The sequence below is a fragment of the Nelumbo nucifera genome, chromosome 2, assembly GCF_055504915.1.
Source record: "Nelumbo nucifera cultivar China Antique chromosome 2, China Antique-T2T, whole genome shotgun sequence".
Taxonomy (NCBI): Eukaryota; Viridiplantae; Streptophyta; class Magnoliopsida; order Proteales; family Nelumbonaceae; genus Nelumbo; species Nelumbo nucifera.
Window position 1 is genome coordinate 34,147,032 of NC_142650.1, and position 20,868 is coordinate 34,167,899.

The window sequence follows — 20,868 nt, forward strand, 5'->3', positions numbered from 1 at the left end:
TCCTATTATCCTCAAAATCTTGATCCAAGATCATTGTCTCCAAAAGACTCAGCAAGTGTATAAGAGAGGCATATTCACCTTTAAGGTTTGAAAGGGCATAAAGCTTGGGGAACTGTGTTTTGAGTGGAGATTCCCCAAGCCAAAGGTCTTCCCAAAAGTGAACTTTATCACCCCTTCCCACATCAAAATGGATGGAATTGAGAAAAGTTGGGTATACCTCATGAATAGCTTTTCAAGGGGAAGCTGAAGTTGAAAGGGAGGAAACCCTGAAAATATACAGATTTTCTAGCCAAGAAGACAATAGCTCCACACAAAAATTAATCACAGCTTTAACACAGATCTTTTGTTCAAAAATACATATACTTCTCCATCCAAATTGCCCACAGAACAATGTGAGGGATATAGTTCCACAGTCCACACCACTAACCCTTTTTTGCTCAAACCACTTATAAACCAACTCCTTAACAAAAGTTCAACAATTCTTGCCCCTTGGCTGCAACATACATCAGTGACTTCTCCCTGGAGGGTGAAACTGTTCCCCAAATGGATTTATAAGAAAAGTCGCCTTGCCCCCTAAAGTTGAGCTGCTTCAGAAAAGATTCAACAAAGAACAGACCACTCTGTTCCCACATCCATTTTCTGCCATCTGGAACTATGATGTTAGGTTGTTGATTTTAAATCAATAGCAGCAACTTATCCAGCTGTTCCACTTCCCATTAACAATTTCCATGAAATCTACAACCATACCATTGTGAGAGAAACCAAGAACAAGGCCGGAAATAGGTCTTTGAGAGGGATATTATAGCACCAAATGTCACTCCAAAAGTTCACCTTTCTGCCATCACCCACCTTGTACCCAACTCCTTTTATATAATGAGGATAGGCTTTATATGTACCCCTCACTGAGCATCTATAAGGTTGTATTGAGTCGTGGACATCCCAACCACTTTTGCATAAAATATTTTGCTTCAATAATTTTTCCTCCAAAGACTTTCAGGTTCCATAGAGAAACACTAAAACCAGCTACTTAGCAAGGAGATATTGGCGACTAAATTTTCAATACCTAAACCACCATGACTCATAGGAGCACACACTTCCCCCAATCCACTTGGTGAAATTTGATCAACTCCTTCCAGCCTCCCCCCCCCCATCCCCCAGACTTCTCACATGGCCTCCTGATGATATTAAAGTTACTCCCAGTGACCTAGAGACCCGACCACTTACTCCTAACCTCATCTAGCTCTTCCCATAGTGCCAGCCTAAGAAAATCCTCATTAGGCTCATACACTATTGTTATTGAGAATTCCACATTCTCTCAAAGGATACCCAATATAGCTAAAATAGAGAACTTGTAATAGCTGTTATCCCACAGACTTGCAATCCCCATTCTATGAGCATAGACATGCAAAATACCATCATCAGGTACAAGAAGACACGAGAAATAGGCATTTTAGTAACTTCAGCAGTGTGAAACAGCAACCTTTTTTCTTTTGTTCATGTTTTAAGAGCAAAAAAGGGTCAATACAGCAGCAGGTGACCAAATATATTCAAGAGACGCATGTGGGACTAGGAATGGTGTGTGCCCTTGTACCAAATCCCCGCATGATTCTCCTTGTAGCAGATTAAGTTGACACGGCATAACTAACATGCCACATCCTGACAAACAGATACTTTAATAATCAAACTTTTGTCATGATTTTCAAAACCACTCTATTACTCAAATAATGGCAAAATAATAAATAAGTGATCCAAAAAACTTCCAAGTCAAGAACTTCCAAAGAAACTATAAATAAGGGATCAAATCCCAAGGATAGAAAGAAGAATATCAGCTCAAACCCCAGTTCAGAACATTCCAGACTTAACCACTTTCAGGAGCACTAGTGCACTCATCCCCATTCCACCATTACTGAGGAAGATTCAACTCTTCCTCACTCAGCCTCAGCTGAACTGCAAACTCAGCTTCTCAGATCACCAAATGAGGATATCTCAGCTCGCCCCTCAGTCTCAGTCTCATTACTACCCCAACTTTCAGAATCCAAAACCAACCAAACCATCACCATGTCCTTGCCCTTACACCCACAACTTTGTTGACCATTTGTATATAAATCCAGTTACAACTATTGAATCTCCAAATACTTCTGATACATCTCCACATTAACTGTTCCAGCTTAGTTTCTTGGGGCAACAGAAAATCAGGTTTCCCATTTACTTAAAATAGCACTGGCCACCACCCTTCTTCTCCCTGAGCCAAACACCTAATGTTCCATGAAATAATCTTTAGACTTGTCATGAAATAACTGAGTTATATTCTGCTATCCCTGCCTTCGCTAGCATTGTACCCTGCATTATCTTTAAAACCCACCATGCCAATCTGAACAACTCTTTCAACTATCTCCTGTTCTACCTTTTTCCATCAAGACCCTTTGTTCAGTAGCCACCAAGAGGGCCTTAGTCTCTACTTCTAAGCCCATAAAGGGCGCCCCTCGGAACTCCCTAGAAGTCAATAATTACAATAACAACTAGTTATATGCCCCCTCACCCTTTTGGGCGGATGCCAGAGTCACATCCGAAGACATCTACACATTAAGATCACAGCTGGCGTCCATTACCATTGTTCAGGGAATTAACAAGTAAGGTTGGAAAAGGTTCTACATCTGCAACTTCAACCTCCGTAGTGCCCTCCAACCCTTCCTCAAAAACCGCCAAATCAAAACCATTTCCCACCAATTCCAGAGGAGTACCACTTCCACTACTGGTATCAACTCCTTATGCTCCATAGATACAGGATGGTCAACCAGTGGCCCAATGCCTTGTGGGGTTGTGATCCCCTGATAGTTGCTATACTACCTAGCATAACAGAACCAAGAACATAAAGGCTGACTGGCATTTTACAAGGGAGAAGGTTACTTATGGAGAAGTATGTATCCCTTTTGCAAAACCAAAAGGCCAACTAGCAGATGTTTTCACAAAAGAAATGCCTAACCAAAGTTGGGCATGCTTAACATCTATGCTCAACTCGAAGGGTAGTGTTCGAGTTATTTAGGTTATGTTTGACATTCAAATTTAGCTTTGTATGTGGGCATTATTGTCATTATACTTTTATATTATAAACAATTAAATACTAGTGAGTGGACTGGCTGCCCACTGATTCTTTTTGTTCTCTAGGGTTTCTTTTCTCTCTTTCTGAGTTTCTCCTCCTTTATCCAACTTTAATCAAGAATTCATCAAGCAAATATACTCAAGTATTATTGATCCATTATTCTGGAAAAATACCTCCATAAAAAAATTAAAAAAAAAAAAAAAACTAGTGCTTCTGAGAATCAGAGTGGATTTAGAGAAAAAAAAAAGAACTTAACTTGGTAGAAACCATCAGAGATATTCCTTATAGTTAGAAGATAAGAGTACCAAATCATGCTGCTCTTATTTATTTCAGCATGTAATTTTCAAAGGCAGATGCTTACTCGTGTAAGTTATGGCAACTCTCCTTTCTCTATATTTTTTGAGTCTCATTCTTTTTATGTGTTGTCATACAGGTTAATTGAAATCTAAAAATACATCAAATAGTACTCTGTAGTTTGCTCTCCTTCAAGATAACACTGAAGTTAAATATTCTCCATTTATTTTTGTATGCATCTGGTAAAATAGAAGAAACATAAAAAAGTAACAAATTCAAAAAGTATCATGCAAAGTTGGTTAGACCGTTAGAGCAGATTTGAGCTCACAAGCAATATGTAGTAGACCAACCATTCTACGATGGCCGTAACCAAGAAACCGCAGGAAAAATCAAGAGTAGATCTGATGAAAGATGAACACCTTCAAGCATAGTACAGAGCAAATACCATGTGTACCATAGTAACTCAAAGATTTAAACCAAAACCAAATCAAACCCTCACTCTATGAGTGAGGAACTACGGTTCCCATAATGTAGTGATATTCACAATGGCACAATTCAATAATATAACAAGAACACATTTTTCCAGCAATTAAGCCAGGGAATTGACATATTTAAGATATCGCATTACAAATTCCACAATCTCCATGATGTAGCACAAATCTTGAAATAAAATGATAACAAAATACGGATAACATCATTTACCAGCTAGAACAAAATAGGGCCGTCTCCGATAGCCAGCAACAGGGAGAACATCAGTGAGAAGGCCCCAAAGAGGCTTGACAATCCAAGGAATAGAAGTTATTCCGGAATAAACTTGTGCTTCAGATGGCTGTACCTTCTGAACATCCTTCATGTAATACTCCGTTCCAACACGACTCAGACTTCCACCTAACCCTTGATTGATCCCATACGTCACGACTACTCCAAATACAAAACTCCAATGCATCTCGTCGGAAAGCATCTTGAACCAATACAAAGGAACCCAGATGAAATCCCAAAACCCTTTTTCTCGTTTCGTTTTCTCGTCGGCTCCGTTGCTGAGTGAAAGGCTTTCTTCCTCCATCATTCTCTCTTTAAGTTCTAAGACAAAATACAGAAAATAACACCAACCCAATTTAAAAATACCGTTCCCTGAAATGGGTATCTCGAGTTTGATCGAAATTACTCGCAAGAACGGACACCAAATGACACAAACCCATCTCTGAGAAAACACCAAATGACACAAAGAACCAAAAAAATTCTCTACGGGAACTGAAAATTCCACTGAAAACGCATTGAAAACATTCGGAATCTGCAATTAACCGATGAAAATTTAAAATATCCATTCCATGGGTAAGGTGCAAAACAAAACAAACTGGTTTCAGAGATTTCCGACCGGGCGAAAAAGGTCAAAGAAGGTGGGGTTGCAGCGTTGCAGACAGCAGACACAGTAGATTCAGCCACCTAACCTTAACATTTTCATCTTTTACACCCGATCTCGAATATTTTGACAGTGGGATCAGTATCTGGCTGTGAGTTCATTGAAGGACACGTGGCGCACTTCAATTGGATCCCTCAACTTGGGACAGTTGGGATATTATTTCTCAAAGCTTAGTGGAGTGGGAGTGTGGAGAGCTGTCTCCAAAAACAAAAAGTATTAAGTAAACATGTTTTTTATGTCCAATTATTTATTTTATAATACTTTTTGGCAAGGTATTTATGTTATAACCCACGTTCAGAGAACCCGATTGGGTATAGAACCGGAGAGGTTCACGGGTGATAGGTTCGACCAATCGAATTGGAGGTCGAACCGTGATAACGTGGCATGGGTCATATAAATATTATATATAATATATTTTACAATTTTTAATGTATTTAAATATGATGGATGGATGATAATTTCTTAATTTTTAAAACAAATTACTAGTGTTCAAGTCTTTTAATTTACATTTTCTTTAAAATACGTGCATAATAATGTAATATGTATAATAAATAGCCATTAATTAGCACAATTAAAGATAGGGTTGTTCATGGGTCGGGTTGGGTCGGTTTATTGTGGTTTTTCCAACCGACCCGACCTAGTCAGGTTACTTGACATAGAAACCAAAACCGACCCAGTGTTAAGCAAAACCGACCTGGTTGGTTTGAGTCGGGTTGGGTCGGTTTCGGTTCTAAGTTCATCACTGTGATAAAATCTTGCTAATTTTAAAAATAGTCATAAATTGAACATCATTTAAGCCATCTCCTATGATAAAATTTAAATGAAAAGTTAATCACAAAAGTTGTTCATTAATCACTATTCACTAATGCAAAGTTTCTTACAACCATTCAAAAACTAGGTGGCCTAATGGGCTTTGGAACTTCATGTTTGAACTAGAGTTCGGGTCGGTTCGGGTCAGTTTCGGTTTTCTTGTGTGAAAACCAAAACCGACCTGAATCATCGGTTTAGGAATTTGCACAACCCGAAACCGACCCATGCACATGAAAACCTGGCCAACTCGGGTTGGTCGGTTTGGTCGGGTTGGGCCTTCTTATGAACAGCCCTAATTTAAGAGGTGGACAAGGTTCAAAATTTCGTAATATATCGGTACGTATCAGCCGATACGTATTATTCCGAAAAGAACTCGATACATGGAATGTGTATAAATCATTTGTTCTGTTTCTTTTCGAACGTATCAATCGATACGAGCCCAGTCCACATAGTTTGGATATGTATCGTTAATCCATATTTAGTACTGAATCTATCATTAATGTTGTTTATTTAAGTCTAATTTCTCTTTCATTAATTAGCCAATTACTCCAAGGCAAATTTAAATTTTAGCGCCTAATTCAAATTCTCTCATTAATTCCTTTAATTAATGGTCCCCTATCATTAATTTCGTTTTGTTAGTGTAAAAACTTCAAATTTTAACTATAACAACATTCAAACCTTGGTCACTTAATTTTAAGTTTTAACAACCACAAGTTCGCCAATGAGCCACATATATTTATTTGCTATGATATTTTTAATTTTAAGTAAATGTTCACTTTTCTTAATGAGTGAGAAGTTTTTATTAATAAATGCTAGAATTAATTATTAAAATTTATATACTAATAAATATTAAGATTAATTATATTGGTTTTTGAAAATTAACATTCACATTTTAATTTTTTTGCTTTTTTTACATTTTATTTATTCCATCATTTTTTCAACGGTTACTAATTGTGTTCCAATATGTCACATTTTATATAAACCATTAAATTATGGTTTTTTACATTTAAATGACTTACTTATAATCATATAAAATTTGTAAATATAGTTAGTAATATATTTTTTAAGATTTATTTGAATTTTTTACCATATTTATGCGTATCTTGATTTTTTCTTCCATATCCAAAGTGTATCCCAATGCATCTCTTAAAATTGTCTTTCTGATGCACCTTGCTTTTCCGATACTTTGAACCGTTGAGGTGAATTAGTGGTAATTAAATAATCTGTAAAAATAAGAGGTTGAGTTAAATTCTTATTAACAACATTTTAAAATTTCACTTATATATGAACGCGAGGTCATAATTAAATCGGCCAGTCTGGTCCGATTTTCTAAACAACGGTTATAACCTATAATATAATACATTTAAAATAATGTGATAACCAATGAGGCAACAGTAGGGTCCTCGAAGATCACGTCCAAAAACAATCATCAATCTTTTATCTGTTGGTGGCAAGTTGAAGTGCCCAAGAAAATTAAATGGGTTTGGAATGACTGCATTAATATTTATCCTGGCAGTTCAATTTCATATTGCATTGATCTAGAAGTATGGCAATGCAAGTAGTTTGAAGACTTTGAAGTGCAAATTTTTATTTAGTTTTGCTTGATGAAGATAAAATCTAAAGCAAAGTAATAGAAAAAACAGAAATTTTACTCTTGCCATTTGCACTCCCACGTATTTGTACTGTAAATGGATTGCTATAAAAAAAAGGAATTTTTTAGAACACAACTTATCAAGGGTTGGATTTCATAAAATAATAAAAAAAAAAAGAACTTATCAAGGATTGGATCATCTATAGGTCATCCATCCTTGGTCTGGTTGAGAGAGAAAGAAATTTGGGTAATTTTTTACCACCACAATAAGAAGAATAAGGAATTCTTTTACAATACTTTAGGTAGTTTTGTGCGTATAGAAACTAATTCACTTTATAAGAGACCATGTAATAAGAAGGTGAAGTGCAGAAAAATGAAAAGAGAAAAGGATTATAAATAACTCGACATAATGTGCTATTTAATTAAAGTTAGTTTCATGAAAGTGCAAACATAATAAAAGCTTTACCTATACTACTATTAAAAGTGTGAATGATATTTAGACTTTGGAATTTTTTATTAAAAGTATCTCTACTTTTTAATTTAGTTCCTCTTTATTACAAAGGCAAAACCCATAATTTGAACTATTACTTTTATTAAATCTATTCTATTCCCTCTTATTAAGTCTCATATTTAAGGTATTAACTCGCATTCCCTCTCATTAAATACTATATTTAAGGTACACTAAACAAATGAGTTTTGTGGACTTTTTTAACTAAAACACCCCTATTAAGAATTTAGTTCCTCTTTGATTGTGGGTAGAAAATTTAATTTGAAGTACTATAATCTTATGCAACATTCAATTCTTTCTCATTAAGGTATTAATTCACATTCTCTCCTTATATATTTTATTTAAAGTATATTTGTTTCTCGTCAATAAATTCTACTAATTAAATCTAGGGAAAATTCCCGATTAGTACCCTATACTTGGGCTTAGTGCCACTTTGGTCCTTGAACTTTAAAATGCGACAATCCAATACCCGAACTTTCAAAATTTGTCAATTTAGTACCTATTGTTAACTAGCCGTTAAGTGGCATTTGAAAAAACACAAATGCCCTTCGAGTGTCATATAATTTTCTTTATCAACCATCCAAATGTTGACAAAAAATGAACAATCACAAATCCTTTTCTCTTCTATTCAAGAAAGTTGGGGTCACCTAAATGCCCACTAAAATGTGACCCCAACTTTATTGAGTAGAAGAGAAAGGATTTGGGATTGTTCATTTTTTTGTCAACATTTGGGTGGTTGATAAAGAAAATTATATGACACTCGAAAGGCATTTGTGTCTTTTCAAAATGCCACTTAACAGCTAATTAACAATAGGTACTAAATTGACATGTTTTGAAAGTTTGGGTACTGAATTGTCGTGTTTTAAAATTTAAGGACCAAAGTGGCACTAGGCCCAAAGTATAGGGTACTAATTGGGAATTTTCCCTTAAATTTATGTCAAATATTTTTAGGGGTTTTTGTTGTTTAGTTCCCTCAAAAATCTTTATAAGCTTATATAGTTGGGAATAGTGTTAAGGGGGGAATCCATCACAATTCAAGGGGGGGGGGGGGGGGGGGGGGGGGGGGGTGTAGCATAGGTGGGGGTATGAAACAATACATTTGGAAAAACCAATCAAAATTTGGGTAAATTATAGATAGGTACCTTATACTTTGGGGTAATGACACTTAAGGGCTTGAATTTCTAAGTGTGACATTTTAGTACCTTGAACTTTTAGAAATATACACTTGAGTCCAATTACATTAAAACTAACATTATAGTGAGAGTAAAATTACAAAAATGACCATATCTAGGATTTGTTTGGTTCACGACCAAAATTAGAATCGGAATTGAAATCGAAATCCTTCGGAATTGGAATCAGAATGATTTATTCCCATAGTCTGTTTGGTTTAAATAGAAATGGAAATGAGAATTGAAATCAACGGGAATGAGATTTCACTCCCAAGGGAAGGGTTGGGAATGGCCATTCCCTCAAATGAGGAATGCCATTCCAACAACAATGGAAATGGGATTCTGATTTTGCCCAACCAAACAATTAGAATCGAAATAGTCCATTCCAATTCCAGACCCCTATTCATGCAAACCAAATGGGCCCTAGATTTATTTTTTTTCATTATTCTTCATTTTCCCATTAATGCTTTTATTATTTATTGAAAAGAATTATAAAGATGGTTTCATATATATGGGAAAATTAGTAAAATAAAAGTTTAGTGAGAAAAGGAAAATATAAATATGGTCATTTTTGTAATTTTATCCTCATTGTAATGTCAGTTTTAACATAGTTGGACTCAAGTATATATTTCTAAAAAGTTTAGGGTACTTAAATGTTGAACTTAAAAGTTTAGGCCTTTAAGTGTCACTGCCCCAAAGTACAAGGTACCTATTTGTCATTTACCCTAAAAATTTATGAGTGGAAGTAGACTATAAATGTCCCTATTTTTAATAATATAAAACTTATGTTCAAAACCAATATGAAAAATAAATCACCCTTTTGTCTAGGTGGCAAGTAAGTAGTTCAACCATCTATGTCAAATGAGTCAACTAATGGTCTCATAGTAAAATAATAAAAATTAAAAATAAACAAAACTAAAAAGATTACAAAAAGTTTTGTAAAAAAATGGAGGCACATCTCTAATGTTATCATATTAAACAATAATAAGTATTTTATTAATGATGGAAATGAAATACAAGATTTAAAATTGAACAAAAAATGAAACCATTTTCCTATTCAAGTGGTGGGTCAATGGTTCAACCTTTTTGGTCAAATAGGTCAACCCATGCTATCATAATTTAATAATAAAAATTTTCAAAAAGATAGAGATACAAAAATTATTCAAAATATAGATATTTTGTAAAAAAAAAGAATATTTGGGTGCATCTCTAACATTATGTATTCATCATATTAAACAAAAATAAGTATGGCAAATAAGAGTTATTTTTATTAATGACAGAAATAGAAAAAAAAAAGTAAACTAATAATAAAAAGAAAACTATTTTTGCATCTAATTGGTAATCAGCGTAGGGAAGCAAACTGTGTAGGTTTACTCAAGCTCGAATTGACCCAGATTGCAATTTTAGACAAGGTGGCTTGGATTTTCAGCCCATGATTTGGGCCTAGACCTAGACTTAACAGTTTGGGCTTTTTCTATTTTTTGAGTTGGGCCTAAGCCCAACCTTTAGGTAGCCCAAGTCAAGCTTGACTATGTATGTATATGTATAAATACATGCATGCATATACAATTATACACTACTTAAGAGGATAAGTAATAATACCATTAAACATATATAATACTTCAAAGGCTAGTTGATAGGAGGGGTTTATGGCCTCATTACTTTGTTGGAATATATTTATTCAAGTAAATGCATTTACCCAAGGAAGAGTTCCCTGTTTTTACAATAGCCACTTTCCCAACTAATTAATTGTTTTTCCCTCTATTACCACTTTTATCCTTGAGTTTTGTATGCTGGCAAGAGCATTTTAGTCCCACAACAAATTGGGTAACTTCCCCCCTTAATGGGAAAATGATTATCCACCTAGGAGAAGGGAAAAACTTACCTAGAGAAGTAGCCCAAAATTTTACATGAGGGAAAATGCATTTTCTATAGGCATTATAGTTCTTTGCAAAAAAAACAAAGGGGGGGGGGGGAGTTTTCCAACTTCCTCATTGACCAACTTCTCCACTTCCTTGTTGACCAACTTTCCAGCCCCCTATTCCTTAGGGGTGTAAGTCAGGCAGGTTGGGCCAGGTTTATGGTTAACCCAGGCCTGACCTTACAATTTGGCCTTAAGGCCCAAGCCCGGACCAAGCCTGAGGTCAAGCCTAATCTTCCTAATCCAAGTCCAGCCAGATGCATTATAATTTGATGCACTTGGCTTGGGCTAGCACGGGCCTAGGCCAGGTTCGAGTTGGTCAATGAACCCACTCTAAAATTATATATGTATTTATGTATTTATGTAAATATGTATACATATGTGGGTGGGTGGGTGGGTGTAGCTGTGTGTGTATGTGTATAGTTGGGTCTAGACCTGTTCATGGGTTGGGTAGCCCGGTCCGACTTGTTATTTTTTGGGCTTGGACAAAACTTCAGGCCCACAACCTTGGGCTTGGGCTTTCTCAAATAAGCCTGGCCCGGGCCTGAGCCTGGCCTGATACTATTACATATAATAAAAAAACATTTATGTTATATAATATATATTTATTTCTTGAATTATTAATAAATATTAAATTACTACTAGGAAATACAAATTAATTTATTAAATTATTACTAAATTAATATAATATTCGTTTATAAAAGTGCACTAAAATAGTGCATCTTGTGTACAGGTCAGGCTCGGGCTCAAGATCTAGGCCCAATGGTCAAGCTGGGCTTGGGCTCGGCCTTGCACATTTTCTGTTGATAAAGAGGTAAAGCCTAGCCCGACCCAAAAAATAAAAAAGCCTGACTTCTTGGGCCCAACCCAGGCCAAGGACTAAAAATCCAAGCCTAAACCAAGTAAAATTTTGAGTTGAGTTGATTCAGATTCGGGCTAGGCCCACCCAAATTGCACCTCTACTGTTCCTAACAAAAGAATAGGCCTATAAGGTATTTAGAAATACTTTCCAGTAGATATTGCAATTTAAAAGTCATTAAGACTTACACTTTATTTGCCAAAATTTCCAAATGAACAAGTAAAATAAACCTAGCATATTTTAGTACCATAGACTGAAAATGAATTTTAGTGGAACTTCAAAAAAATTTAGAAAAGCTAAAAGACTTTTTATCCCCATAAGCATTGCCAAATTGTAAAACAAATAATTATTCTTTTAGAACTATCTTGTTCTAGTAAACTTGACTTGTAGTTGCACCAATAATTTTCTAAGTGTTTGATATTTAAAAAGGCAAGACCGCCTTTGGTTTGATCCTACCTTAGAGAGGACCTAAAAAATCAGCAGGACAGGAAAAAGTTAGAGTCATCTGGTTCATGCATTCTTTTCTTAAGGTTTTCAATATTTTTTATAGTACTTTTCATGGTTTTTGAACCGCCATTGACCCAAATGGTCAGACCGTTCGACCTGGGAACCGTCCAGGCAACTAGTTCCATTTTACCCCAAACTTGGTCCCTAACCAAAAATCGTTGAATCGGTCAACGACCCGTTGACCCGGGTAGTTGAACCATCAACCCGTTCAATATTTTTTTATCATTTTTTATTTTAATTATTTTTATTTTTTTGTTAGAATAGGATGTCCACTTAGACTGGACGGTCAAACCAACAACCCAAAAATTGGTGGCTAGAATAGTTCTGGTTTTGGGTCATTTTTTAAAACATTGGTACTTATCGTTATTGTCTAAATATTCATAATAAAAATGCATGATAAGGATAACATTTGGTGCTATTTTTTTGGTCCATTTAATCACCTTAATTATAAATCCTAATACTTGAAACAATGTAGAAATGACAAGTTATTGGTTCCTCAATCCCTAATGTGGTTTATATGTCCTACATCTAAAATTAGAAGTTCAAATTTAATCCTAATCCTTACAGATATGTGCACATTTAAATACCCCAAGAATTACTATTATTATCGATAATATAAGAATCCTGCATATAGAAGTTCAATTATCAACTGCAAGATGTCTTTACATCATGGTTTTTGAACCATCGTTGACCTGGACAGTCAGATTGTTCGACTTGGGAATTGTCCAGGCAACCAGTTCCATTTTAACCCAAACTCGATCCTTGACCAAAAACCATTGAATTGGTCAATGACTTGTTGAATTGGGCTATCGAACTGTTGACCATTTGACCCATTCAATGGTTTTTGGCCATTTTCTTAATTTTTTTATCAGAATGGGTCGTCCTTTCGGACCGAACGGTTGAACCATCCACCTAGAAATCGGTGGCTAGAAAAGTTCCAATTCTATGCCATTTTTTAAAACATTGCTTTACATGTTCTTAGGTTGCATTTGGCATTCTTTATTTTGTGGACTTATGTCCTTTTTACTATTAAAAACTTAGTGTTCATAGGGGCATTTTAACTGCAAAAAGGATATAAGTCCTTCAAATAAGAAATGTCAAATGTAGCTTTAGCCTCTTATGAAATAGCTAAGAAAAAGAAAAAGATAGTATCCATACTTTGAATGATAATAATTATTCTTGAAGATTCCAAACTAGCTTGTTGATAAAGTCTCTTGTTGGCTGTAGCAAAGACTTGAGATTGAATCTTGCCTTTATCATGTTGGTGGTAGGCAAAAAATATAATTATTAATGTATTCTACTTCATCATTATAGTGCCCCCAACATTTGTTTTATTTTTAATAACAATCAGAGATGCATGCATATGATGCATGTAGAAATTTTTATAAGTTTATTAAAGAATAATAGCATGACCAAAGGTTGCTGAGTTTATTTTCCAAGAGAATGGAATGATGAAAGTAACATGTGTGTTAGAGAGGTAGATACATGAAAGGGAGGGGAAGGGGAGGAAAAGTGGGGAGAGGGAGAGATTTGAAAAATTGTAAAAGAAAGGTAATGGAAGGGATAGAAAAATTTTGGATAATAGGGTGAGAGAGAGAGATTTGGGGTGACAATTCTTCTCAAAACCCTTCTCCCATGTCCCATAGGTTAGATAAGATCTCAAGGTCTGTTTGGTTCATGGATAAGATCGGAATCAGAATCATTTATTCCTGACGCTTGTTTCGTTTAATTGAGAATCAGAATTAGATTTCAATTTTGTTGTTTGGTTCATTTAGAGTAAGAATCAACATCAACTAAAATTTTTTAATTTGTATTAGTCTATTTATTATTTTATTATTACTTTATTAATATTTTATGAATATATAATTCATATTCTATTATTTTTGTTTATTACTTTATAATTAATATGTTAGTATTTGATTATTACTTTAGTTATATTATATTAATATTTTTATTATAATACTACTATTTTATTATTTAACTATTAATGTTTTATAATTATTTCATGAATTGTTGTTATTATTATTATTATTATTATTGTTATTATTATTATTATTATTATTATTATTACTACTACTACTGCTACTTAAATTATATTTGATGATGGGTGATTTGGCCCTCCATTGACCTAGCGACACGTAGCATTTGTTTTTGCCGCTTGACACCTCAGCACCGCACAGATAGTCACGTGTCTAGGGGTGTAAATGGATCAAATTCGAATAAGATCTGGCAATATTTGAATTCAAATTCGATATTCGAATTCAATTTGATATGTGATGGATATTGAAAATTAATATCCAAATTCAAATCCGATTAAATATTCGATTCAATTAATTAATTATTTTAGATAATTGATAAATATATAAAATAAATATTTTATTGATATAAAGTATATAAATATATAAATTATATAAAATATTTTATATATTATATATAAGAATAAATAATCAGTTGAACTCGGATATTTATCAAATCGAATCAAGTCATATCCAAATTCGATTCGATTATATCGAATATCGAATTCGAAATTGGATTTTCGAATACCGTTGACAACCCTACTCGCCAAGTCAAGGAGACACACCCCAGAATTAGTGTAGGGCACCTCATACACAGCTCGGTCACCTTGGCATGGCAGCTAGTAACACCTCGTCTAGGAACGACTTGTGGTACCTCTAGTACCTCGTCGTTATTGGTTCAAAGGGCATCGGCTTGAGAAGCAACCTCCTTCGAGTACTTTCCGACCTGACTGAGGTCCAGGTGGCGACCTGCGAGACGTGCTCACCGACCTTCTCTGCATGCATCCTATCATTCTTGGTTCCTTTGCGGAGGAAGGCACAAAATTCTAGTCTACATGTGAAACTACCTCCAAGGACTTCAGACCAGTCAGCCACGTCTTCCCAGAGATCTTGAACACAATGCGTGAAGCTCGCGCCAAACAATGCCTATATAAAGATCTCACTTCCAACCTTATGTGGTACGTGTGATTTAGCTCTCACAGTTCACTACCTCTCTGGCTCTCTCATAACTCTTCTCTAACTTAAGCATTGGAGTGCCCACCCTGGGTCAAGCAACCTAGAAACTCTAATCCCTCTCTCCTTGCAACTCGGCTAGGCGATCTACTCAGTCCAGTGTCCAATTTGTTCGCTAGTAGGGAGTGCCAGATCGTGCATCCTCAATATTGTTTTAAATTTTATTTATACTTTATTAATATTATCTTACTATTATACCAGTATTTTTAATAATTAATTATTTTATTATGAATATATTAATACTCTATTATTATTACTAATTTAATAATATTTTATTATTATATTAATATTAGGATTTGGAGGATTGGTCATGACTTTTTTACTTCTTGACAAACTCTAGAATGGGAACCAAAGTCCCATTCCTGTCAAACAAACGATTGGGAATTGGAATGGCCAATTTCAGGCACCTATTATAGACAACCAAACAGACCCTTATTTCAATCAGTGCAGGCATGTAGATAGTTTTAAATTTTAATCCCACATTGGAAAGGAATAAAAGGATGCAATGGAGAGAAGGCTATATAAGCGAACTGGAGACTCTAGACAAATCATACATTTCTCAACCTTTTGGCTAAGATAAAGTGTGGTATATGTTCTTATCAGTTTAATATCTAATACGTGGGCAATTGGCTCACATGATATTAAATTAACTTTTCTTGGGTGAGGATCCTTGACAATAGCTTGCTATGGCCTGGCACACCCTATCAAATCTAATTGCTAAATTAGTTTTGTATTCTTGATTTTGTAGATTTATATTAGTCGGCCTCACAAAATCATTCTGGTTGACTTGAGTAGATACAATAAAATTCTTTTTTATCTAACAGAAACAAGGGTTCGGTGTTGGAAAGACATGATACCGGAAAAACTTTCAGTCACAAGGGTTTTCATCAAAATTCACGGGGTTATAATTGATCAAACCTTTTCGAAATCATGTCTTTATGGCATCATAGGTTTTCTCTATAAAAACTAGGTCTAGAGATGTATGAATCCATCTATGAGGCTGATGTGGCCTATTACAATTGGCCGAGCATCATACACATGGGCCCACTTATGAGGACAAGCATTTATTCTTTCCCAAAATATATGCATTGTTGTCTTGAATTTGGATATGCTCCTTATAAAGTGCACCTCACACTGACCACATAGCATGTTTCAATCGTGCATTTGAAACATCTCCCTAGGGGTCACCACAAGTTAAGCTTTTCATGAGCTATTCGAGCTTGACTCATGGAAATATAGATTTGGCTCATTCTAAATCGAGTTTTGAGATGAGCATGAGCCTAATAAAGTTTAGCTTGTGAGGCTCGCGAGCTTAATCAAGCTTTTATATACATACATACATACATACATACATACATACATACATACATACATACATACATACATACATACATACATACTAGTATAAAAATATTATACATATAGAAAATAATATGCATATGTCTAAATAAAAAATAAAAAATAAAAATGTTTAATATAATATTTTATTTTTATATATAATAATAATAACAACTAGTTTTTATAATTCTTATTTTTTTTAAATTTCAAATAAAAAATATTATATATATATATATATAATTTTTTATGTTTATAAAACATTTGGCTCATAATTTTTCGGTTAAATTCAATGTTGTGACCTTTGAGGGTCCCTGTGCAAATTCTGAGTAAAAACTGGGAAATTTATAGAGTTTTTTGTAGATTTTGGGAAGTTGGTGAAAATTCCAGCTGAGAAAGGGGGTGTTTCTGTGAAAAACTGTGCACAGGAGAGTGCCTCCTATTTGCTAAACCCAGAAAGGCGCCCCTCTTACTGTATTAGCATACTTCCCTCTCCTTAACAAACCCTAGGATGCCTTCCTACTCATTCTTTTCACCTCTAACAAACCCTAGCCGCCACCTAACTCCTAATCCCCACCATTCAGTCTTTAGCCACTACATCTCAGCCCTCTATTTCACTCTCTATCTTAGCCACTCACCCTAGGGCACCACCCACTCCTTTTAATCTCCATCTTTCAGTCCTAAGCACCCAAATCTCCACCATTCAGTCCTAGGAGTTTAAATCCCAACCCTCCATACTTATAAGCGCTCTCTCCTATTTACTCTAGCTGTAGGATCCCTCTAGTTTAATCCTAACCCTTCATTCCTAAACCCTAGGGGCACCCATTTTCTGCATAAACCCACTAGCTGCCCCTCTCTTTCTCTCTAATCCCAATTTTGTCCACCCTTCTTTATAAGAAGGACCCCAAGGGCCCTAGAGAAGGGGTTGGTTAGCCCAGTTCACAAGGCCAAGGCTTTTTGAGGGGTTCAAGGGTTATAGGAAGGATGACGCCCAATTTTTGTCAGGAGGGGTTCCTGCAAATAGTTTGTCCAACCTGCAACTACCGCCACTGGAGCTGATCCACCATTTTTATTTTGTTTTATTTTCTTTCCTTTTGTTATTTAGTTTTTTCTATCAATTTAATTTCTGCAATTTTCGATTTTGGTTTGATTTAATTTCTGTTTTTCTTTGTCTTTTGCAGATTTAAATTCGCCCAGTTCAAGACTAAGGTGTCTCGAGGGGTTCGAGGGTTGAACGGAGGTGGACGACTCGGAGTTTGTCTTCTCGAAAAGCTACCGCCACTAGATCCGAATTTCAGCATATTTTTATTTATTTTCTTGTTAATTCCAGTTTTATTTAATTTCTTGTCTTTTTCAATTTTGAATATTTAATTTCAGCTTTAATAAATTTTATTTTCTTATTTTCTGCAAATCCCAAAATCTGTTTTCTTTTTCTTATTTGTCTGAAACAAAATAATAATTTTTAACCTTGCTTCCTTGAGGATTCGACCCCCTTCCTCACCACTAAGCTATGTTCTTTATTTAGTTTTGAGGATTGGAAATATATAAATTATTAAACTGGTGACCCGGGTGTTTGGCGACGCATCCCGAGCGCACCAATATAGAAGGATTTAAGTATGATAGGTTTTAGCTAATTTTGGCCACTTGGTCTATGATGAATTTCTTTTGATATCTGAAATTTGGGGTAAAAGCCTTTTTTATAAAATTTCATTGTTTTATCAATATTTATATTATTGTTATTTTTTGGTTTGAATATTGTTGTTGTTATATTATTTTTAATAATATTCTGAAATTTCAGGTAAAATATCTCAAAATTTTGGTCTATGATTTTTTTTTTCTAATTTCAGAATTTTTAGTGGATTTTTCAATAAATCATCATTATTTTATTAATAAAATATTGAAGTATGAGTCAATCTCAGATTTAGATTTAATTTAATTGATGCATTATTTTTAATATTTTAGTTGACCCAATATAAATGATGATGATGCATTTTTGAGCTTTATTTAAATTTTCATAGAATGTTTAGATGTGTAAATCGAGTTGGGCTGCCTGTGGCCTAGCATGATTTTAAGCCGGCCCAGCCCGATAGTTTAAGGTCGTGCCATGGCCCGACACGGTTGAATGAAAGTCTGGAGATGTGCATCTACCTTAAAGATTGGTTGGATGCTAAAGATAGATTACAAGACAAAGGAGGGCATGACATTACACCTAATGTTTCACCTAAAGCAGATGATGACAATCAAGGAGATGATTGATTAGATGAAGATGCCGGTGGAGGTGGAACTTGCAGAAAAATGATGAAGTCAATATTTCTTATTCTTTTGTATGCTTAATATTTCATTATTTCAATCGTTTTATTTTTTTTTCAATTTTTAAAATTATTGTAAATATTTTCAATTTATTTATATTAGTTCTTATTTTTCAACAATGCAATTTTTATTTCCAATTTATAATTGTATTATATTTTTTATATTTTATTCCATTTTCTATATTTCATTCATCCATTGTCCATTGACCATCGTATTGTTCAAAGTCAAGAAATAAAATTCCTATTTTTCCAATTTGTTGTTCATTTTGTGTTTTGTTAAGTATTTAAGTTTTTTTTTTTTTAATTTCTTTGTTAGGTTTTCTATTTTTCCACTTTGTTCCCAAAGATCAAAGGAATTATTGAATTCAGGAAAGTTAAGTATTTTAGCAAAACAAAAATCAAAATGTAAAAAAAAAAAAACAAAAAACAAAGTTTGGCTTGGTTCGGCCTAGGCCTAAGGCCTAACCCATAGCCCAACCTAACACGGGCCATACTTACTACACGACCTGCAACCCGCCCAGCCCAGCTCCGCGGCATGACCTGGCTCGGCATGGGCCCGCACAGGCTTGGGCTATGGGCTGTGCCGAGCCGACCCCTTGAAGTATCCAAAGGGAAGGAAGTACAACCCAATTCGGCCTGCACTTTGCACAAGCTACGCGTAGGTCGTGTTATGCTGGCCCGACATGGCCCAATTTACACCTGAATGTTCATGTGCATTTATGTACATCTTAATTTTTCCACAATGTAAATGCATATACAAAGTATATCACAAAACATATCTCACCCCGACCCGATGGGGTCGGGGATAAGGATTGAGGTCCTCGATTATATATATACCAAAACATATTTAAAGCATTATTTATAATTTAAAATTTTTATTTATTTTAAGTAAACTTATTTTTTGAAATAATACTATTATCTAAAAAATTTTGGGGATTTGGGTCCCCGTTAGGGATTGGGGATGGAGGACAAATTTTATCCCCGGTGGGGATTGGGAACGGGGAATATTATCCCCGCCTCGAACCTACCCTGTTGCCATTCCTACAATGAACTGGATTCAAGTTGGACCCCATCCAGTCCAAATGTCTTTTGGATGGGTTAAACGGTCCAAAAGATTATATGGACTCGAGCCAGTCTAAATATAAATGGTTTGTACACATAGTGGACTGAATTTGGACAAAACTGATTCCAAAGTCATTAAATATGTGAATCACAATGAAAGCGGTTTGATTTGATCAAGTTTAATATAAAACTATTTTTATGAAACTACTTTTATAAAAACACTCAAAAGTTACGAAATCACTTTTGTAAAAGAACTTTTGCGAAAGTATTTTTATAAAATCACTTTTATGAAATTATTTTTATAAAAGCATTTTTATGAAAGTAATTTTATGAAATTATCTTTATGTACTTTCACAGAAGTACCCTTGTGAAAGTACTTTTATGAAATTATTTTTATAAAAACTTTTGTGAAAGTACTTTTACACGAAAGTACTATTATAAAATCACTTTTATAGAAATCATTTTACAAAAGCACTTTTATGAAATTACTTTTATGAAAGCACTTTTATGAAATTACTTTTATGAAAGCACTTTTACAAAAACAATTATGAAATTACTTTTATAAAAGCACTTATACAAAAGTACTTATACAAAAGTACTTTTAAGAAAACACTTTTGTGAAGCACTTTTACAAAAGTACTTTTACTAAAACACTTTTATAAAAATACTTTTATTTATTCACTTTAGATTGGATTTGGACCCAATCTAGTCATTTACATTTTAATTGGACCAAATTGGTGGTCCATTTGCATTTTAATTGGATTGGATTGTAGTAGGTGTTGTTTTATTTTTTGTTCTTTGTTTTTTTATTTTTATTTTCTGGATTTCTCATGTTGGAATGGATTTGGTCTAGCCATTTGTAAATGGACCAATATTGGATTAGACCAAATCCAATCTGATTGGCAACCTTACCTCTCATTGCTCTTCCTATAGCATCAAAAGGGCTTCAAAAAC

At 34.5% G+C, this 20,868-nt stretch overlaps 1 protein-coding gene and 1 non-coding gene across 3 annotated transcripts in view; one reads left to right on the forward strand and one right to left on the reverse strand.

Moving 5' to 3' along the window:
* The window catches only part of LOC104603230 (putative folate-biopterin transporter 2), a 40,603-nt gene extending 35,747 nt beyond the window's left edge, over nucleotides 1-4,856 (reverse strand). Inside the window, exon 1 of one of the 2 annotated variants that reach the window (XM_010267205.3) lies at nucleotides 4,097-4,856. In XM_010267205.3, coding sequence (XP_010265507.1) covers nucleotides 4,097-4,460 — 364 coding nt within the window. In that variant the 5' untranslated portion in view covers nucleotides 4,461-4,856. The remainder of the gene's footprint in view (nucleotides 1-4,096) is intronic. The other variant, XM_010267206.3, reaches the window with a different exon arrangement.
* Nucleotides 4,857-15,758: 10,902 nt separating this feature from the next.
* Nucleotides 15,759-15,947, forward strand: LOC148802085 (U2 spliceosomal RNA). Its single transcript, XR_016083213.1, has one exon. It is a non-coding gene; the product is annotated as a U2 spliceosomal RNA (small nuclear RNA).
* Nucleotides 15,948-20,868: the final 4,921 nt, after the last annotated feature.